The following is a 19,981-nucleotide window of genomic DNA, read 5'->3' on the forward strand; positions in this document are numbered from 1 at the left end:
GCAACGGATCGCAACCCTCAGTGTTGCCCCCGTACCGGACCGGGGACCGGCAATGGGATCGCAAGCCTCGGTGTCGCTCCTGCGCCTCGCCCAGCCAGCGAGCGGGAACCGGTCCGCATATGGGATCCGAACCCTCGGACTGGAGGGCCACCGCGCTTCCCAAGCGGTGCACTATCCAGTGCGCCACCGGGCCGGCCCTGAACAGACATTTTTCAAAGGAAGACATTCAAATAGCCAACAGGTACATGAAAAACATGCTCGGCATCACCAGTCATCAGAGAAATGCAAATCAAAACCACATTGAGATGTCATCTCACCCCAGTTAGACTAGCCATTATTAAAAAGACTGAGAATAACAAATGGTGGCAAAAATGTGGGGAAAGGGGAACTCTTCCACACTATTGGTGGGACCATAAATTAGTACAGCCATTATGGAAAACAGTATGGAGGTTTCTCAAACAAATACAGATAGAGCTACCATATGATCCAGCAATCCCACTGCTAGGTAGAGGTCCAAAGGAATGGAAATCATCATGTCAAAGGGATACCTGCACTCCCATGTTCATTGCAGCTCTATTTACAATAGCCAAGATACGGAACCAAATTAAGTGTCCATTGACAGATGACTGGATAAAGAAAGTACAGTATATACACACAATGGAATACTACTCAGCCATAAAAAGAATGGAATTCTGCCATTTGCAACAATATGGATGAGTCTGGAAAAAATTATGTTAAGGAAAATAAGCCAGGCAAAGAAACAGAAATACCGCATGTTCTCACTCGTAACTAGGTGCTAGTAAGGAAGAAGGAAAGAAAGAAAAGACAGTAACAATACATTGAACTTTCAGCAGGAGAGAACAATCCTAAGTATGCTAGAGATGGTGAAGAAGGAGGTTGGGAAGTGATAGGTCAGGCAGAGAGCATAAAGAAATATCACAATTTGTAAGAATGAATATGCTAGGGCCAGCCCGGTGGCGCACTGCGCTAGTGCGCTGCTTGGGAAGTGCGGCGGCGCTCCCGCCGAGGGTTCGGATCCCACATACAGACCGGTTCCCGCTCACTGGCTGAGCGAGGCGCGGGGGCAACACCGAGGGTTGCGATCCCATTGCCGGTCCCGGTCCGGTACGGGGGCGACACTGAGGGTTGCGATCCGTTTCCGGACATGGAAAAAGACAAAAAAAAAAAAAAAGAATGAATATGCTAATAATAAAAAAATTCTAAATTAAAAAAAAAAGAAAAGGGGCCGGCCAGGTGGCGCACTGGATAGTGCGCCGCTTGGGAAGCGGGGCGGCGCTCCCGTCCGAGGGTTCGGATCCCACGTACAGACCGGTTCCCGCTCACTGGCTGAGCGAGGCGCGGGAGCAACACCGAGGCTTGCGATCCCGTTGCCGGTCCCCGGTCCGGTACGGGGGCGACACTGAGGGTTGCGATCCGTTGCCGGACATGGAAAAAAGACAAAAGACAAAAAAAAAAAAAAAAAAAAAAAAAAAAAAAAAAAAATCCTTACAGAAACTTTAAGCCTAGAGAGGCATTTGTTTTAGTTTAAATATTTATAACTGCAAGGAGGAACAGGAGCTAAAATGCAAGAATCATGTGGCTCCAGTTCCTAAGTTGTTTGTAATGAATGCAGTCATTCCTACTGCAGTACGAGACAGAATATGAAATCCTTAGAGAAGGTCAAGGGTTCAGATCCCCAAATAGGCCAGCCGCAAGAAAAGAAAAAAATTCTTAGGATACACACAAAAGGACACTGTGTCTTTTGATTAGGCTTAGGCTTGAGGACAGTTTTCAGTGGGCATTGGGAATAAATATGCAGATATAGTGAGGCTCTGCATGCTGGTGGGAGCTCTGAGTTGGAAAAACATGAAACAGATTGTAGAGCCTGGCATGTGAAAGGAAGTATGGCGGGACATATGAAATCCGAAAGTCAAGCTCCTGAAGTTGGACTACATTTTTGTTATTACTATGGAAACATTGAAATCTTAAATTAACTGATGCCAGAATACAAATTACACACTTTAGGAAATCATAACTTTGGGTTACTTTGAAGTTGTAGTGTTGTCAATGGAACGCTAGTGAAGGATTCTTGAAACCTGAATTGTATTTTGGCACTGTGATGGCATATGTATAATCATGTTGAATACATTAAGTTTTCTATGCAAAAAAAAAAAAAAAAAAAAAAAAAAAAAAAAAAAAAAAAAAAAAAAACCTTAAAATTAACCCAGAGACCAAGATGTGAGGGAGGCCAAACAACATAAACAATAAGAAATGAACATAATTGTATTACAAATGAATAAGTTGACCATACTAAGAGGACAGAGAAAGAAAGAACTAATCTAAGCAATTTTGGAATACAGTGTTTTAAGTGTATACATGAGTCTACAGATGAAAAACTTACACTAACAATGTCAACTATTTAGTATATTTATTTTTCAGAGAGGTGTGAATTAGCAATTTTGAAACTACTTTATGTGTATACTAGGATTGAGCAAATAAGTAAATTTATTATCTATTATTAAAGCCAGGTCTCTCATGGTCAGAGAAAGTAGTTGAAAATAAAGAAAGGAAAAAAACCTAAATAAATTCAATTATGCTGGGTTGGAATTGGAAATATCAGCAGGAACTCAAGGTTATAAATAGAAATGGATAGATGAAAAAATATTGATGTGTGTATGCATGTGTTAGCACATACACATGTATTTCTTGACTTTGCCCCTCAAAGAGTCTAGAAGTAATGAACACAGTTAGTGTGATATCTTGGTGTCTAAATACAATGATCCAGAGAAAAGAAACAGAGCTTTTGAGAGAAATAGTTGATTCTAGGGCTGAAACAGGGAAAACACAAGATAGGCCTGAAATAACTTGTGTTGCCAGGAAGTAAAGCAGCACTGAAAATATGACGGAAGCATGTCAAAAGAACGTGGGATCCAGCTTGAAGGAGCTCTCGATCAACAAATCTGAGGCAAGCTGAGCAACAAAATAAGTAATGATAGCAAAGTGTTAAAACCCACAGAATAGTCGGTGATGGGCCATAATAATCATATACAGTGTATATTGACAAAATAAAAATTTAACGAAAAAAAAAAAGAAAGTACACTTAAAAATGTACATTTAAAAAATAATTTTACTTATAAACTGGTATTGCTTTTGAGAAAAAAACCCCCACAGAATAAGTAAATATCTATGAGTTTATACTGATACAACCAAATAATTGAATGAGTAAATAAATAAATGGAGAAGGGAGAACTCTTGCTTACAGTAGAAATCCAATTAATAAATGTAGAAAAAATAGGATAGAAAATCACCTTTAGACAAACACCACAATAATTAATTTACAAGCAAACATCATCAATGAAAGTTAAAAGTAGTGGCTGAAAAGAAAAAAGAAAAAAAAAGTATGATGAGACTATATTTGCATAGTCTCTAAAGTGTCTTTGTTTAAATTACAAAGTGGTAAAGAGTACTTTACAGTGGAGAAATCTGGCAGACAGCACCTGAACCAAGTGATCAAGTGAAGGTCAAAGCATCAAAGTCATGTCAACATCATGAATCCCTTATACGACACACTGAGACCGGCAGAGCATCACTTCTGTGGCACTCTTGCCAAAAAAATGCATAATTTCAATCTAATATTGAAGAAATGTGAGAAAACACAAGTTGAGCGATATTCTACAAAATGACAGGCCAGTACTCTTCTAAAATATCAAGATCATGAAAGACAAAGAAGGAATAAGGAACTAACAAAGATGAGAGGAGACTAAAGAAACATAATGACTAAATGTCAATGAGGGATCTTAATTGGATCGTGGGGCAGGAAAGGGGGATGAGTGGGAAACTGGTGAAATGCTGATGAGGTTTATAAGTTAGTTAATGTAGCATATAAATGTTCATATCCTGGTTTCAGCATTTGTTCTATGGTAACGTAAGATAATGTAACATTAGAACAAATATCTTAAAACAAATACTGTTACATTACATCCCTAATGTTACACTAGGAAGGGTAGGAAAATGGTAGATGGGAACTCTTCATTGTGCAAATTTCCTGACAGACTGTTTCAAAATAAAGTGATTTTTAAAAGAGAACCAGTGGACCAATATATAGGGTAGTCTTAAAGGGCCAGAGGGCTTTTAAAAATGTTCAGGAAACAAAGCTCAATGGGAGAAAACAAAAATTTAGTTCATATTGTAAAGTTCAGCTCAGCTAATTGAGTAGAAATTGCTTTCCATTTTATCTCTTCTCTTGCAGACAAAGTAACAACCTGAACATGACCTCAGAGACCCACATGCCAGGCCCCGTGTGCCTCATTGAGAACACAACAGGGCAACTGGTGGTTAATCAAGAGGCTCTGAAGATCCTGTCTGCCGTGACGCAGCCTGTGGTGGTGGTGGCTATTGTGGGCCTCTACCGCACAGGCAAGTCCTACCTGATGAACAAGCTGGCTGGGCAGAAAAAGGGTGAGTGCCCAGCAAAGCTCTGCCGAGTCCCTTCTGTCCACGCACAGTGTCAGCATCCTGCGTGGGGTGTGAGGGGAGAAAGTCAGAGACGGGGATGAACACTGAAAGCTAATTTGCAGTCCACCAATGGGCTCCTCTGGTTCACTCTGTTTGGAGAATGATTATTTCACTTTTCCTTCCAACTTAGCCTTTATTTTCTCCTTTAAAAGTATCAATGTGCCTTCTGGAAGAAACAGGTATTAATAAAGAAAACTAACTTATGTAATAATGAATTATAAAACATTTTCTAAAATGTTCATGTAGTAACAGTAAGCTTCCACTGAACTTTAAAGTAAAATAAATGTTTCAAGCTGTATTGGAAACTCCAGTTTCCCATTTCTAGGATTGTAATTAAGATTAAAACTGGTTCTAGTTTCTTTTCATCTCTTCTAACTTTGATGATGTAATTTTTTAATTCAGTTTCCAGAAGCACCTGCTATTGAATCTCCTTCCACTCACATCCCCACTCTCCTTTTCAGGCTTCTCTCTGGGCTCCACGGTGCAGTCTCAAACTAAGGGAATCTGGATGTGGTGTGTGCCTCATCCCAAGAAGCCAAAACACACCCTCGTTCTGCTAGACACTGAGGGACTGGGAGATGTAGAGAAGGTAAAAAATAAATATTTTAAATCTACTTGTGTTAGATCAATAGCCTTCCTTGTACTATCATTCATACATCCTGAAGTATGCTTCTAAATAATCATATCGATGTACTATTACTTTAATCTACTTGGTATAAGCATTGAGAGTGGACAGTAAGTTCAATTGATTAATTATGGATCAACCCACAAAATAATGGCTAATGAGGTTTTCAGTCATTTTTTTTTTCATATCACAGCAAAATGTTTTGGTACCTACTGAAGGTGCCTCTAAACCTCACTAGACATTTTACAAACATGTCTAAATTTTCACAGTGGGGACCCAGAAAGACAGTAAGAACGTTTGTACCCACAGCAGCCTTACTAGTAAAAGTGCAAGATCTAATGATAACATTTCTGTTCATTAAGGATTGTATATTACTACACTTACAAATCTTGGACCTAGAAAACTCTAATTAAAGGAGCTTATTTTAACTACTGTCTAAAAAGTTTCTTCCAATGATATGTCTTGGGAATGGAATAGGGTCATTCCCAAGTAGGTTCAGGATACCAGTTTGAATTTTAGTAGCTGATCAAAATAACTACTATTCTCAAGTGCTTATGTGCTTCACACTCTCATATACATTTATATACAGAATGATATACACCCTCATATACAATTATATACATTTATGAACTGAATATTCATAAGTTCGCTGTACAGATAGAAAAAATTATTATACAGGGAAGGGACTTAACTAAGTTTCCACAACTAATGAGAGACAGAGCTGGGTGGGGTTCAGTCTTCACCTATCTAAATTGATAGCACATTTTCCTAGTCACTCCTGCATGTGGCTTCTACACTTTCCAGGGAGACAACCAGAATGACTCCTGGATCTTTGCCCTGGCGGTCCTCCTGAGCAATACCTTTATATACAATAGTATGGGAACCATCAATCAGGAGGCCATGGACCAACTGCAGTATCCTTTTTGTGTGTGTGATCTAGAACAGCACTAACCCTAGAAAAAAAAAAAGAGCAGCTTCATTTTTTCACCATGTACAGAGGCGGGCAAGTACTGAAGAATTCTAAGTCCCCTCTTTAACGAATCTCATTTAGCTCAACATCTCAGTTTACCTCAGTCACCACCGGAAGTTCAAGTCTTCCTGGTCACACATATCTTTAGACAATCAGTTGCACAGGTTCTGTGTATCCCCTACCTGACATAATCTCCCGTTCCTGTCCAAACCTTCAATGTCTTCTAGAACTCATGTTTTCACTTCAGCAAATCTCTATATCCTTATTATCTTCTCTAAATGGTACATTCTAATTGACACCTCACTATAGTCTGTAGACATTATTTCCCTTACAAACCTCTTAAGTTGATCTTACCTGGGGATTTCTTTATATCCCATGCCTTGCATGCCATGGGTCTCAGAGATGAGTCAGGTATCCTTCCTTCTCCTTATTACAGTTTATAAACACTTTCTCATTCCTCTGCCATTAAAAAGAGAACCTCCTTTGAAGTTCATGGCCTCAGACTACACCACCCTTCTTTGCTGCAGTCATCTACCAACCGCCCAGTAAATACACCCTTCACTTGCTAAAGGTTTTAGCTCTTAGTGTCTTTTTAGAGACTAACAAACAATAGATGTCCTGGTCTCTCAGTTCCATCACCTCCTATCTTTCATTATTTCATTCTAGGTCATTATCAACAGCTTCGCCATTTCCATGTACTAGTTCTACACATTGGACTGAATTAGCTTTTATCGAGGTCATCTTAAAGTTCCTGTATCTAATGAGCAGTTTTCATCTCATTTGATCTCTCAGCAGCATTTGATAAAGTTGATCTCTTCCTCTTTTCTGAAACACTTGGTTCTTTTGGTGTCTACAATAACACGCTTTCCTAATTTTTCACCTTCCTCATAGGTAAAGCTTTTCAGGCTACTTTGCTGCATCCTCATTCTCTTCTTGGCCTGTATATATTATAACTCTTTGGTTATTGTGCCTGTTCTCTTCCTTCTCTACTTTCATTCCCTAGGCGATCTCATCCAACCTCAAGGCTTTCAGTAGCACCTATATGTCAATCACTCTCAAATTTGTACTTCCAATCACATCCAAATTCAAACTTTCGTATTTAGCTGCTGATGCAACACCTCCATTTAGATGTGGAAGAGACATCTTAAACTCAAAATGTACAAAATAAAACTTCTAATTTTTCTACCTCAAACTATTCCTTCCCCAGTCTTTCCCATCATGGTAAATTCCAACATTATTCACAGAGGTGCTCAGATAAAAAACATAGGAATTATCCTGATGATTTCTTCCCTCTTATTCAAGGAACTATTAGTCAGCAAATCAGTTAAACTCTACTATAAAAGGTATTTCTCCAGACTGACCAATTCTCACCACCTCCTCCACGATAACTCTAGTCTAAGTTTCCATCGTCTCTCACCTTGGTTACCTCCTCCACTATGTAACTGTTCTCTTTGCTTGCATGCTTGACTCTCATAGATGCAACACCAGCCAGTATAATCCTTTTGAAAAATACCATATCATATCATCTTTCCATCTAAAATCCACCAATGGATTCCCATTAAATATAGATTAAATTTCAAATTTCTTACTTTGGTTTATGGAGCTTACATGTCCCAACCCCTATTCCTTGTAGGACTTCTACCTTATCACACTGGATTACTTGATATATGTTGGACACACTCAGTGATTTCCTATCTGAAGGCTTACAGGTGTTTTGGCCTCTGTCTGAGGATTCCTGCAGTGGATTTGTGCAAGGACGGCACCCTCAATTCATTCAGATCACTGCTAAACTACAACCTTAGAGAGAATTTGCCCAGACAATTACATAAATGAGCCCCACATGCAGACACACACGATTAATCTCTAACATTTTGCCTAGTTTATTTTTCTCCAAGACAATTGCTATCAATATGTAAGATATTTTATTATATTTTGGTTTACTTGTTTATTGTCTGTCTCTAACACTAAAATGTAAATCTATGGTGATAGCAATATCATTAGTACTTAGGACAGTGCCTGGTTCATAGTCGGAGCTTAATAAATGTTTGTGAATTAGTGAATGATATGAATGAATGTTTGTGAATGAATGAATGAGATAATAAAGAGAAAAAATTATTTTAGGTAAGCATCGGGAGAAAATGTAGCACGAAAAGTGGCATTTTTCCAGTTTTCTTGACTTAGCATCTCAGCTATGTGATAGAGCTGACAGATAGAATAAGAGCAAACTCCTCACCTGATAATAGTGAGTTAGAAGACTCAGCTGACTTCGTGAGCTTCTTTCCAGCATTTGTGTGGACTCTGAGAGATTTCTACCTGCAACTGGAAGCAAATGGACAACCCATCAGTGCTGATGAGTACCTAGAGCATTCATTGAAGCTGAAACAAGGTTACGTGGCCTGATCGTTGGTTGCATTACAAATAGAGAAATAACAATATTAGAATGACCTTTCCTGTGTAGGTGCTGAATATTATAATTTTGTCACTGTGCTAATCTGCCTGTTCTGTTAGAGGAAATGAAAATATTACTTGGCTAAATAAGTTGGATCCAATTTTAAATTGCATTACCTACCTCTTCTTGGAGAAAGACTTTTCTTTCTCTACCCCTTTAATTCTTTTATTCCTCATTAATCAATAGTTAATTTTCTCCTTACATAAACTTTGTGAAAATTATGAACTTGAGGGGTCATATATTTGAGGTAATTCATTTGAAGCTGTACAATCTCTAATCTCATTCCTGCAGGTACAGATCAAAAAAGTAAAGACTTTAATGAGCCTCGGTTGTGCATCCGAAAGTTCTTCCCAAAGAGGAAGTGCTTCATCTTCGACCGGCCTGCTCCAAGGAAAGACCTTGTCCGCCTGGAGCAGCTAAAAGAGGAAGATCTGAACCCTGAATTCATCGAACAAACTAAAGAATTCTATTCCTACATCCTCAGCCACTCCAATGCCAAGACCCTCCCAGGTGGCATCACAGTCAACGGGCCTCGTGAGTCACACTCTCCTCTCTTCTTACCTGAACTTTCCTTCTGCCCATTGTAGAGAATAAAAGAAGAAGGTACAAAAGTCACTTCCAACAAATACATAGTCCAATAATGCCAAGGAAAACATAACACAAACATCACATTATGAACTTTAAATGGGAACTACAACTATTTCTAGTATCATTATAATTATAACAGAAAGGAGGGGGGGGGGGAAAAGAACTAGAATTCAATTATGCTATGAAAATCTTCTCCACCAACTTCTCAGCTCCCAATTTATAAAATAGCCTTCCAGGAGATATACACAGAGCAACAAAGTCAGAAAAAAAAGCAAATATCATATGTAAGTGAGACTTTGCCACTAATTGTAGCAAAATTCTCTTGTTCATCAATTCAAGAATATTTAGAGAGTTCCTGCAATGTACCAACCACTGGGTATAATGATGGATAAAGTAAATGTGATTTCTATCCCCATTCCAGCGTAATGGAAGCAAAAGATACTTAAAAAAATTTACAATGATAAATAGTGATTAACACAATAAATCAAAATAATTTGTTGCTATTAGAGAATAAGAAATCTAGGCAGGTGGGATGTAATTTAGACTGGGTGATAGAAAATATCTGTCTGTAAAAGTCACATGTAAGGTAAGAACTTAAAAACGGGTAGGAGTTAGCCAGAAGAACAGGGAGGACCAGCTTTACAGACAGAGATAATGTGATATGAGAGGGCCTGAGGCAGAAAAGAACATTGCAACTCCAAGGAAATAGAAGAAGGTGTTTGGAACAAGAATAGAAGGAGCAGCAGTGGTGTCAGGATTGGAGAAGTGTGCAGGGGTCAGGTCTTGAAAGGCCTGGCAGGTGACTTGGAGGAGATTAGAGTTTGTTCTAAGCTCTGTGGGAGGGTCTTGAAGGATTTTTGGCAGTGAGAGAAACTTATCTAATTTATATCTATAACTATCTTTCTGAGCATTTTGTAGATAATGCGTTGGAGTGCTGTAAGGGAGAGAATGACAAGAATGATGCTATTTGCAATGGTTTAGCAGTAAATGTGGATTGTGTTAGGCTAAGATTATGGCAGGAAAGATGGTCAAAATGGACAAGATCCAAGCATATCAAATCCAAAAAGCTTCACGATGGAGGGAACATGCATATATGGAGGGATAACAACAAGGATGTGTGAAGCCTGTCTCCAGAGTTTTGAGCTTAGCAACTGCTTGAATAGATGTGTTATTTACTGAGACGGTAATATCAGCAGAAGGAATAGTTTTTTAAGAGTACACGAAGTTGGGCCGACCCGGTGGCGCACTGGAGAGTGCGCCACTTGGGAGTGCGGTGGCGCTCCTGCGAGGGTTCGGATCCCATGTGGCGACCGGTCCCCGCTCACTGGCTGAATGTGGTGCGGACGCAACACCGAGGGTTGCGATCCCGTTGCCGGTCCTGGTACGGGTGCGACACCGAGGGTTGCAACCCCATTACCAGTCAGGAAAAAAGACAAAAAGGAAAAAAAAAAAAGAGTACATGAAGTTGTTTACATTTGGGTTATTTAATATTGAGTTTCTTAAGAGATATCAGACAGGCATTCACATATGCAAATCCAAAGCTTAAAAATAATGTCAAAGCAAGAAATAAAATTTATGAGTTGTCTATAGAGATGGTAGGTACTTTAAACTACAGAAAGAAAAGAGAAGATTGAGGATTGAGTCATGAAGAACTATTATTTGTAAGGTGACCCACCTCTCCAATTTGCCTGAGACTAGGTTTTCCTGGGTTTGAGACTTTAGTGCTACAGCCAGCAAAGCTCTGGGAAAACCACCCTACCTGTGGCTGTGATGAGAAGATATCTAGGAAAACCCATTCACCTAGGCCGGACACCTCTGAAAAAAAAAAAAAAGGCTGTTTTTCTCCTTGGGTTTGGCCTTTTTCATAAATTATGTGAGGAAAAAAGGTAGAGGAAGGAATAAAAGGAGTGGAGGAACAGTTAAATGAAGAGTAAGAAAAGGCTTAGACCTAATATCTCAGCCACCTAAATGTCCTTGTCTTGATCCATTCATGTGAATATTTTCTTTTTGGGTGAAAAAAGGGGGAGAAAGGAGAAGCTTTAAATCTCCTCTGGATCTAGAAGCTAACAAATTATTTAATTACTATTCTTCCTCAGAAAATCCTTAAAAGTACTATTTGTGACACACACTTGAAAAGCATAAAAACTATCTGTCCACCAACTAATAGTCAATATTTTTTTTAAAAAATTCCTTTTTGTAGGTCTGGAGAGCCTGGTGCTGACCTACGTCAATGCCATTAGCAGTGGGGAGCTGCCCTGCATGGAGAACGCAGTCCTGGCCTTGGCGCAGATAGAGAATTCGGCTGCAGTGCAAAAGGCCATTGCCCACTATGACCAGCAGATGAGCCGGAAGGTGCAGCTGCCCACGGATACCCTCCAGGAGCTGCTGGACCTGGACAGGGCCAGTGAGAGAGAAGCCATTGAAGTCTTCATGAAGAACTCTTTCAAGGATGTGGACCAGAAGTTCCAGAAGGAATTAGGGGTATATTTGGTGCTCTAGGTCATGAGAGGAAGAAAAGTATGGGCTCTTTTTGGGAAGGGTAATTCTTCCTAGATGCCAAAACAGTAGCTCAGCTATGTGTTTATATTTGAAATCATCGTTAAAAGATTAGATTGTGCCCAGCCTTAAATCTATAAAATATGAGAACATAACTAAGTTTTTCACAAAAATCCATTTTTGTTAATTGCTCCCCTCTGGATTCCATATTTTAAGCAAATACTAAACTGTACAACTGCCTTTATGAAGGACTATTTTAATTTATTTTTTCTTTTAAAGTTAAAAAATATATACACATTGTTTTCATGTTCCCTGCTAATAGTCTGTGGGGATTAAATTATTCTTAAAATAACCCTAATAATTTGTTGTTTTTTCACACGTCAATGGTAAAACATTCAGAAAACCAAGAGAAACCAATCAAGAATTTTACTTGAAAATGTTTTTAAAGGCTGACTCATCCCAAGTTAAGAAAAGATTGGTACATGGCGAATGGCACTTGACAAGTGACAGTCCTTCTCCTGGCTAGCAAGGCAGGATTTTACAAATGATACATTGTTGATTTCAGAGGTTCTAGTGAAACCAAATGGTCAATGTCAGTAGACAGTTGGCATCTTTCCAACCTAAGGAAGAAAAAAAGCTTAATATTTAAGTGTCTTGAGTGATTTAATGTATATAAATGTGCTGTTCTGTTAGACTTTCTAAATCCTGAAAATGCCTCTGGTACAATCTATATTACTTTGATTAGCCCTATATTAAGATAAGATACAAAAATATGCTCATATTAAAGACTGTACTAGATAAACATTTACCCTTTATTGAGCATTTCTACAAAAGTCATCGGGCTTTCTTTATATCACCTCATATAATACTGGCAAAAAATCTGCAAGACAGATTTTGTTCCCACTGTTCTAAAGACAAGGAATACTCAGTTCACAAAAGTTAAGGGTCACGAAACTACATGGTGGTGGATCCAGAAACGCAGGCTCGCCTGACTCTGTGATCTGAACTATTCCTGAAATTGGAGACTTGGAAAGATCAAAGTTTCCCATGAAAAAGTGTCTAGGCTCTAAGAATCATTCTCTAAAGCAGGAAAACTAGTGGAAAGGAGCTTCAGGAAATCAAACAGAGAAGTAGATAAATTTTTGCACCAAGCCTTCCTGGGGGTATTCTACCATCTTACGATAAGGTGAGGAGTGTGGCCCTATTTCGATGCCACAGTCTCTGCAGGAGAAGCATTCCCAGTGGTCTGTGTGTGGGCAGCATCCTTGTCTTGTGGGTTTACTGTACATCCGTGCTATTTGGTCACTTCACAGGCCCAGTTGGAAGCAAGGCGAGAAGAGTTTTGTAAGCGGAACGTGAAAGCATCATCAGATCATTGCATGGCTTTACTTCAGGATATTTTTGGTCCTCTAGAAGAAGATGTGAAGCAGGGGATATTTTCTAAACCAGGAGGTTACCGTCTCTTTATTCAGAAGAAACAAGAGCTGGAGAAGAAGTACCACAAGGCACCCAGAAAAGGGATCCAGGTAAAGTACGTAGCAGGTACTATTTCTGGGGACTTGCTGAGGAGATTTCTCTCAAACTCCAGTGGGCGCAAGGAAAATGGCACTGTGATTGGTGTGTAGTGCCCCTGCTTTTTATCTGTACATTTGCTTATTCATTCAATAAGAGACCCTGCCATGAGACAGATAGCAGGGTCCTCCTTGGAAGCACAGATAGAGCCCTTAAAAAATGTTTGTCAGATTCAGTCATTGATTTAGTCACCTGATCATTCAACGATGATTTATTTTAGCCAAACTATATGTCAGTCACTTGTCAAGTTGCTGGGGATAGAAGAAACAAACAAACAAACAAATAAATAACCAACCAACCAAGTTCTCTCAAAGCACTTACAGGCAATAAATAAATTATAGCTTATGAACATATACTAATAACAATAACAACAGTTAATACCTATATAGTGCTTACTGTGTTCCAGAAACTGAGCTGAGTTCAATTCAATTCATCCTCACAACAACCCTATAAAGTATATATTATCAATATCCCCTTTTCATAAAAAGGTAGATTAATGCACAGAGAAGCATAAGGACTCACCCAATATTACACAGGTAATGACTGGTATAGCTTCAACTGCTAACCCATGTAGCAGAACTTATGCTCTTAATAATGCTTTCCTGCTGGCATACTCAGGTTAGATCAGTTTGCATGAGGATTGGCTATATATTCTTTAAAATGAAAAACAGCAGTGGGTTAAAAAAAGACAAAAGTTGTTTTCCTTTCTTATATACGAAAAGTCAGGCAGAGGGAGCCCAGTGCTGCTGTGATGATCCCACATTCGTCTCAGTCCCAGGCCCTTCCCTTGTTTTGCTCCAGCACCTCAGCATGTGGTCTCCCTCTTCAAGGTCAATTTATGCTCTAAGATGGTTCTTAGAGTTTCATCCTTTAGTTCCAAATTGTAAGTAGAAAAAAAGAGGGAAAAACAGAAGATTCCATAAGGGCCGTGAGTCAATTCCCTTCAAAGAGATTTCTCTGAAGTACCACATAACACTTCCAATTGCATGTTATTGGACAGAATTTAATCATGTGAGTACCCCAGCTACAAAAGATGTTGAATAGAAAATACAGTATTTTATCATGATCTGCCATGTGCCCAGCTGGGGAAAAACTCAGCATTTTGTTGCAAAGTACAAAGGGAGAATAGAGCTTATGATGACTCTAACAGTCACTGCCACAGTAACAAAAATTACTCTGTGATGGGTTCTGGTTATACTCTGAAGCTAAAGCCAACACAATTAGCTGATGATTGTACATGGGATGTATAGGAAAAAAGAGATATCAGTGATACAGTTAGATGAACAGAGTAAGTAATTACTAAAATTGATGTAACTGGTAAGTAACATGTTTGCGAGGGATTCAGAGCTGGGTTTTATAACTATTAAATTTAAAATGCTATTTGAATTATAGAATGAATTGTTACATGGGCAGTAAAAGTAAACTAAATTGGCAGGTGAATTACAGAGTTTTACTTTAATTCATAGGCTCTATTTCCTCATTCTAACATCCTCTGTGTAACTAGGCAGAAGAGACGCTGAATAAATACTTGAAGTCCAAGGAGGATGTGGCTGATTCACTTCTGCAGACCGATCAGTCACTCACAGAAAAGGAAAGAGAGATTGAAGGTGAGAACAACTGAGAACACTCTAGAGAGGTGGAAAGCCCTGGAAATGTTAATTAGCAATACCGGTCCGCCTGGAATCATTATTGTAGGAAAATAATAGCTAGTGTTATTCTTAGTTCTATGTTTTCTTCTGAACTGGTATGTACGGTCATCTGTCTTCTGTTTGTCCAGTACAAAAATGATCACTAGAAATTTTCTCAATGGCATAGGAATAAAACAAACAAACAAAAAAGATTGAAGGCAAAAGCAACATGTACAATTTAATATTCATCTTTCCCTGCTTGTTTTTCTTCCTCAGTGGAACGTATAAAGGCCGAATGTGCAGAAGCTGCGAACAAAATGTTGAAGGAAATCCAAATGAAGAATGAACAGATGATGGAACAGAAAGAAAAGAGTTATCAGGAACACGTGAAACAATTGACTGAGAAGATGGAGCAGGACAGGGCCCAGTTAATGGCAGAGCAAGAGAGGACCCTCACTCTCAAACTTCAGGTATTCAATTGTCATCTCAATTTTCTCTTCCAGTGCCCCAAATCAGAAAGAAAGTATAAGAGTGAGAACCTAATGCCTACCAAAAGAACTTGCTAGCCCAGGCATTCTGCTTTCTTTTACATTTCCTTACTGCTTTACCCCTGGCATCTCTGGTTACTAATGGCTGGTTACCAGCAAGATAATCTCATGGAATACTTCATTATGATATCACTATTAAACAGTAGCTATTAATATCTAGGAATGGCACAAGTGTTTTACAGGCATTCCGTGTGCAAATCCTCATCTAATGATGTAGGAATTATTATTTCCTTATTTTCTAAATGTGGAAATTGTAATTCCATGAGAGATAAATAACTTTTCTGTATCAGAGTGCCTGGTAAGCTATCTGGCCTATCTTTCCTACTGAGTAGGATCCAGAGTGATTTTGTTTTACCATACCTGGTGCAACTTTATCTCTGGAAGCTCCCTAATGAGTAGGAAGACTCCCTAACTATCTACCCATGGAAGCACACTAGTTTAGTGCCCACACTGCAAACACCTTCCTGTTCTCCAGGCTCAACTCCTCATCTTTGTTGAGTCTGGATTTCAGCCCAGAAATGATCTATGGGCCACTGCAAACACTGATCTCCTCAATTTATTTCTCTGCCATCAGAATTTTGGAAACTTGTACATCTTCCCTGATTCTTAATAATGTAGTAATCTTGGCCGGCCCGGTGGCGCACTGCTACAGTGCACCGCTTGGGAGAGCGGCAGCGCTCCCGCTGAGGGTTCAGATCCCACATACAGACCGGCCGCTCACTGGCTGAGCGAGGTGCAGGTGCAACACCGAGGGTTGCGATCCCGTTGCCAGTCCCGGTCTGGTACGGGCGCGACACTGAGGGTTGCGATCCGTTGCCGGCAGCCCAGAAATGATCTATGGGCCACTGCAAACACTGATCTCCTCAATTTATTTCTCTGCCATCAGAATTTTGGAAACTTGTACATCTTCCCTGATTCTTAATAATGTAGTAATCTTGGCCGGCCCGGTGGCGCACTGCTACAGTGCACCGCTTGGGAGAGCGGCAGCGCTCCCGCTGAGGGTTCAGATCCCACATACAGACCGGCCGCTCACTGGCTGAGCGAGGTGCAGGTGCAACACCGAGGGTTGCGATCCCGTTGCCAGTCCCGGTCTGGTACGGGCGCGACACTGAGGGTTGCGATCCATTGCCGGTCATGAAAAAAGACAAAAAGGAAAAAATATATATATAAAAAAATAGTAATAATAATATAGTAATCTTCCCATTGGATTCACCTGTCTTTTATACCTTCTTACATATATATTTGAGAATTCACACTTATACAGATCAGAGATGAAGCAAAAAAACCCCAAAACAAAAACAAAAAACAAAAAAACAAACAGTGAAACAAGCTAGGCACAGAAAGAGAAATACCATATGTTCTCAATCATAAGTGGGAGCAAGCAAGCAAGCAAGCAAGCAAGCAAATTAAACAAACAAACAAACAAACAAATAAATAAATAAATAACAATCACAATAATATGTTGAACTTTCCGAAGGAGAGAACACAACTATGGTTACTGGAGGTGGGGTAAAGGAAAGAGGACAGAGTTAGAAATTCGTGAATGTACACCAAGAATGATTACGTTTTGTAATGACAAACATACTAATTATCCTGATTTGATCATTGCACATTGTACACAGGTATTGACATTCAACTCTGTACCCCACGGATATGTATAATTGTTTGTGCTTTAATGAACAACAACAAAAGTGATGGTTTTTCCAGAAAGACAATGTTGCATGTGGGTGAAGGTACACAAGAATAGAATTCTGGGTCACCAATATTTTAGAAACTATAAAACAACATTTCTGAAGTAAAGAAAATCCACAAAAACTATTGGTAGGCATAGACAACTCAGGAGAGGGTCATATAATGGAGGTTAAGAGAGGAAAGGATTTCAAGACCAAGTGTCAAAACCTCTTGAGGGATCAACGTAAGTACCGTAATTTGGCAAGTATGGGAAACATGTTAAGCTGTATAAATTTAATCTCTCTTTCTGTTCCTTTGTAGGAACAGAAACTACTTCTCGATGAGGGATTTCGGAAGGAGAGTGAGAAACTTCATGAAGAGATTCAGAAAATGAAGATGAGAAGCAGTTCATCAGGCCCATCATGTAACATACTCTAAAAATTGAAGAACAAAATTTTCTTCTCCAGCTCCTTCTCCCCAAGGAACAAGTTGAATGATCAACTTCAGAATGTCAAACAACGGCTACTGAATTATTATCCTTAACTGGATCCTGTATTTGAAATCGTGCACTTAACTTTAGAGATGGCTTAAATTGGGTAATTGGGATGCATTTTACAATTGGAAGATATCATGTGTGTTATATTCAGGATGAGCTTTTTTCTTTCTCCTCATATATACCACCCTTCTAGATATTCTGAGTCCCATGCTCTTAGTCAAGGTTTTACTTCGATCATAGGCTAGAATTAGTGTATCATGAACATACAGAAGATGTGATGGGACTGGAAAAAAACATGGGACGTGGTGGAGCATCCCTCCTTCCAAGTGGATTTTGGATCACTTGCTGGCTTCAAATAAAAGAAATCTGGGACACATAACTCAACTTCAGGGTGCAGACAGTGTACAGCTCTCCATTGCATGGAGGCTGCATGGTCTGTGGGCACTGACGGGACTTCTGGGTACTGGCGGAGGAAGTGTTCACTTCCTGTGCAGGACATAGCAATGAACGGAAGCTTCACCTTCTCTGTCTACATAAGCCCTTCAGATAACTGCTGCCCCTTTCCCAGGCTACCTACATCTCTCTCTTCTAATAATTTACTAGTTTTTTCTGTTTCCTGCTGTTTAGAGAACAATTTCCACAAACACATAAAGAGAAGCTTTAACTCAAATTCAAAATAAATTCCTTTCCATTCCTTTGAGGCCCATGATTATAATCCTACAAAACTTAAAATTTGACTCCAGTTTTCTCTCTGCCCCTGTGCTATGACACCATATATTGGAAGTCACTCAGGGTAAACACCTTGCTAGGAAGGACCAGATGACAGAAGGAAAAATCAAGAATAATTCATTGTTAGAAAACTTTAACCTACAACTATTGTTTCAGAATGTGTATTATTCAGGGTTCTTTATGGCAAATAACAAAATCTTCTTGGTGATTTATGTAAAAAGTAATTTAAAAAACCATTAGGTAGCACCCAGATACTACTGGACGGTGAAGGAATCAAACCCTATAGCTATTCCACCAAGAATATTTCCACCGTACAGTGAAGGGACCTCAGGAGAGAACACCACAGCTACTTCAACCTGGCATCATGATCTCCAGGTGAAATGGCAGAAGCATCTCCAATGTCAGCTTTGAGTCAATGATTGCAGTAAACAAACGCCCTCGCCCATGAAAAGTTACATCTTTGTGTTGCTCACATCTCCAGCTAAGTCTCACAAAAGTGGATCTGCATGGCAGAATCCATTAAATCACTTGTCTCCCCTGGGGTAATCTGGGAATGAGAGTTGTCTGTCTTCTACATAGGGAAGTAGAGACTCATGATGGGAAACTTTCCTCCATGTTAAAGTCAACCAGTTTTGCCAGGTATATAAAATATATCTGTAGAGACAGATCTCATAGTTGGAATAAAATAAGACTCATATTAGTCTTTTTGCATACATCACATACACCACTCTTCTCACCTTTCAGTCTTTGCCATGATATTGCAATATTCTTTTTAATTTTTCCACTGTTGTTTTGTTAGTCATACACTTAAAAAAAATTTTTTTTTTTAAGTTATCCTTATCTTTTAACAACGATACTTAACAAAGGCTTAAGAGGACTATAAGGATAGGTATTCCCTACCCACAACTCTCACAAACACAATATAACGTATTAGTTCATTTGTATTTAACATTTATCTTATTTTTACTCCTCAAATTAGGTATTGTTGTCACTTTTTAACCAGTTCATATTTTCACCTAGTTCTGTGCAAGCAGAAAGCAACTTTATTCTTTCCCAAAATGTCCCCTTAACTTACTTTATAAGATCATTCTTTCCTGCCATTAGTTCAGATTACTCTCAGACAAATGAATAGTCTTTTTTTCAAAAAAAAAAAAGTTCCATTTGACTGAAGTTTAAAAATCCCCTCTCAGTTTTGACTCAAAATTTCACCCCTTTCTTCTTCCTCCCCCTCAGACCCTACTCATTCACACAGTCCAGGCCTGATTCAGCCATACAAGCACACTGTAAGGAAGAAGTGTGTTTTTTTCCTTCTTATTTCACAGCTCTACCTTCCTCTGGGCCCACTAGCTCATGTTTATGATACCTTGAAGCTGTGATCACAGAGTGCAGGAAACAGGAAAAGAAAACTGTTTTACAGGATGCATTACTGATCTGGGGTTGGCGCCCTCTGGGTGTGGCTCAGGTCCTTTTGTTTTAAGAATGATTTGAGTTTTTTGTGGATCCCCTGCAGGAACCTCCCACTAGCACTTTCCTATTGTTGACCACTTCTTTGTTTTTTTTTCCTTTTTGTCTTTTTTCGTGACCGGCAACGGGATCGCAACCCTCGGTGTTGCGCCCGCACCTCGCTCAGCCAGTGAGCGGCCGGTCTGTATGTGGGATCCGAACTCTCGGCAGGAGCGTCCCCACGCTCCCAA

The 19,981-nt window shown here is 39.4% G+C and overlaps 1 protein-coding gene across 1 annotated transcript in view; it reads left to right on the forward strand.

Annotated features, from left to right (window-relative positions):
- The window catches only part of GBP2 (guanylate binding protein 2, interferon-inducible), a 22,599-nt gene extending 3,594 nt beyond the window's left edge, over positions 1–19,005 (forward strand). The window contains exons 2-11 of the mRNA XM_008585185.1: positions 4,250–4,458; positions 4,977–5,104; positions 5,945–6,054; positions 8,300–8,496; positions 8,851–9,093; positions 11,348–11,628; positions 12,957–13,169; positions 14,720–14,822; positions 15,120–15,313; positions 17,384–19,005. Coding sequence (XP_008583407.1) covers positions 4,269–4,458; positions 4,977–5,104; positions 5,945–6,054; positions 8,300–8,496; positions 8,851–9,093; positions 11,348–11,628; positions 12,957–13,169; positions 14,720–14,822; positions 15,120–15,313; positions 17,384–17,500 — 1,776 coding nt within the window. The 5' untranslated portion in view covers positions 4,250–4,268 and the 3' untranslated portion in view covers positions 17,501–19,005. The remainder of the gene's footprint in view (positions 1–4,249; positions 4,459–4,976; positions 5,105–5,944; positions 6,055–8,299; positions 8,497–8,850; positions 9,094–11,347; positions 11,629–12,956; positions 13,170–14,719; positions 14,823–15,119; positions 15,314–17,383) is intronic.
- Positions 19,006–19,981: the final 976 nt, after the last annotated feature.

Source organism: Galeopterus variegatus, unplaced genomic scaffold (assembly GCF_000696425.1).
Source record: "Galeopterus variegatus unplaced genomic scaffold, G_variegatus-3.0.2 Scaffold3483, whole genome shotgun sequence".
Lineage (NCBI taxonomy): Eukaryota > Metazoa > Chordata > Mammalia > Dermoptera > Cynocephalidae > Galeopterus > Galeopterus variegatus.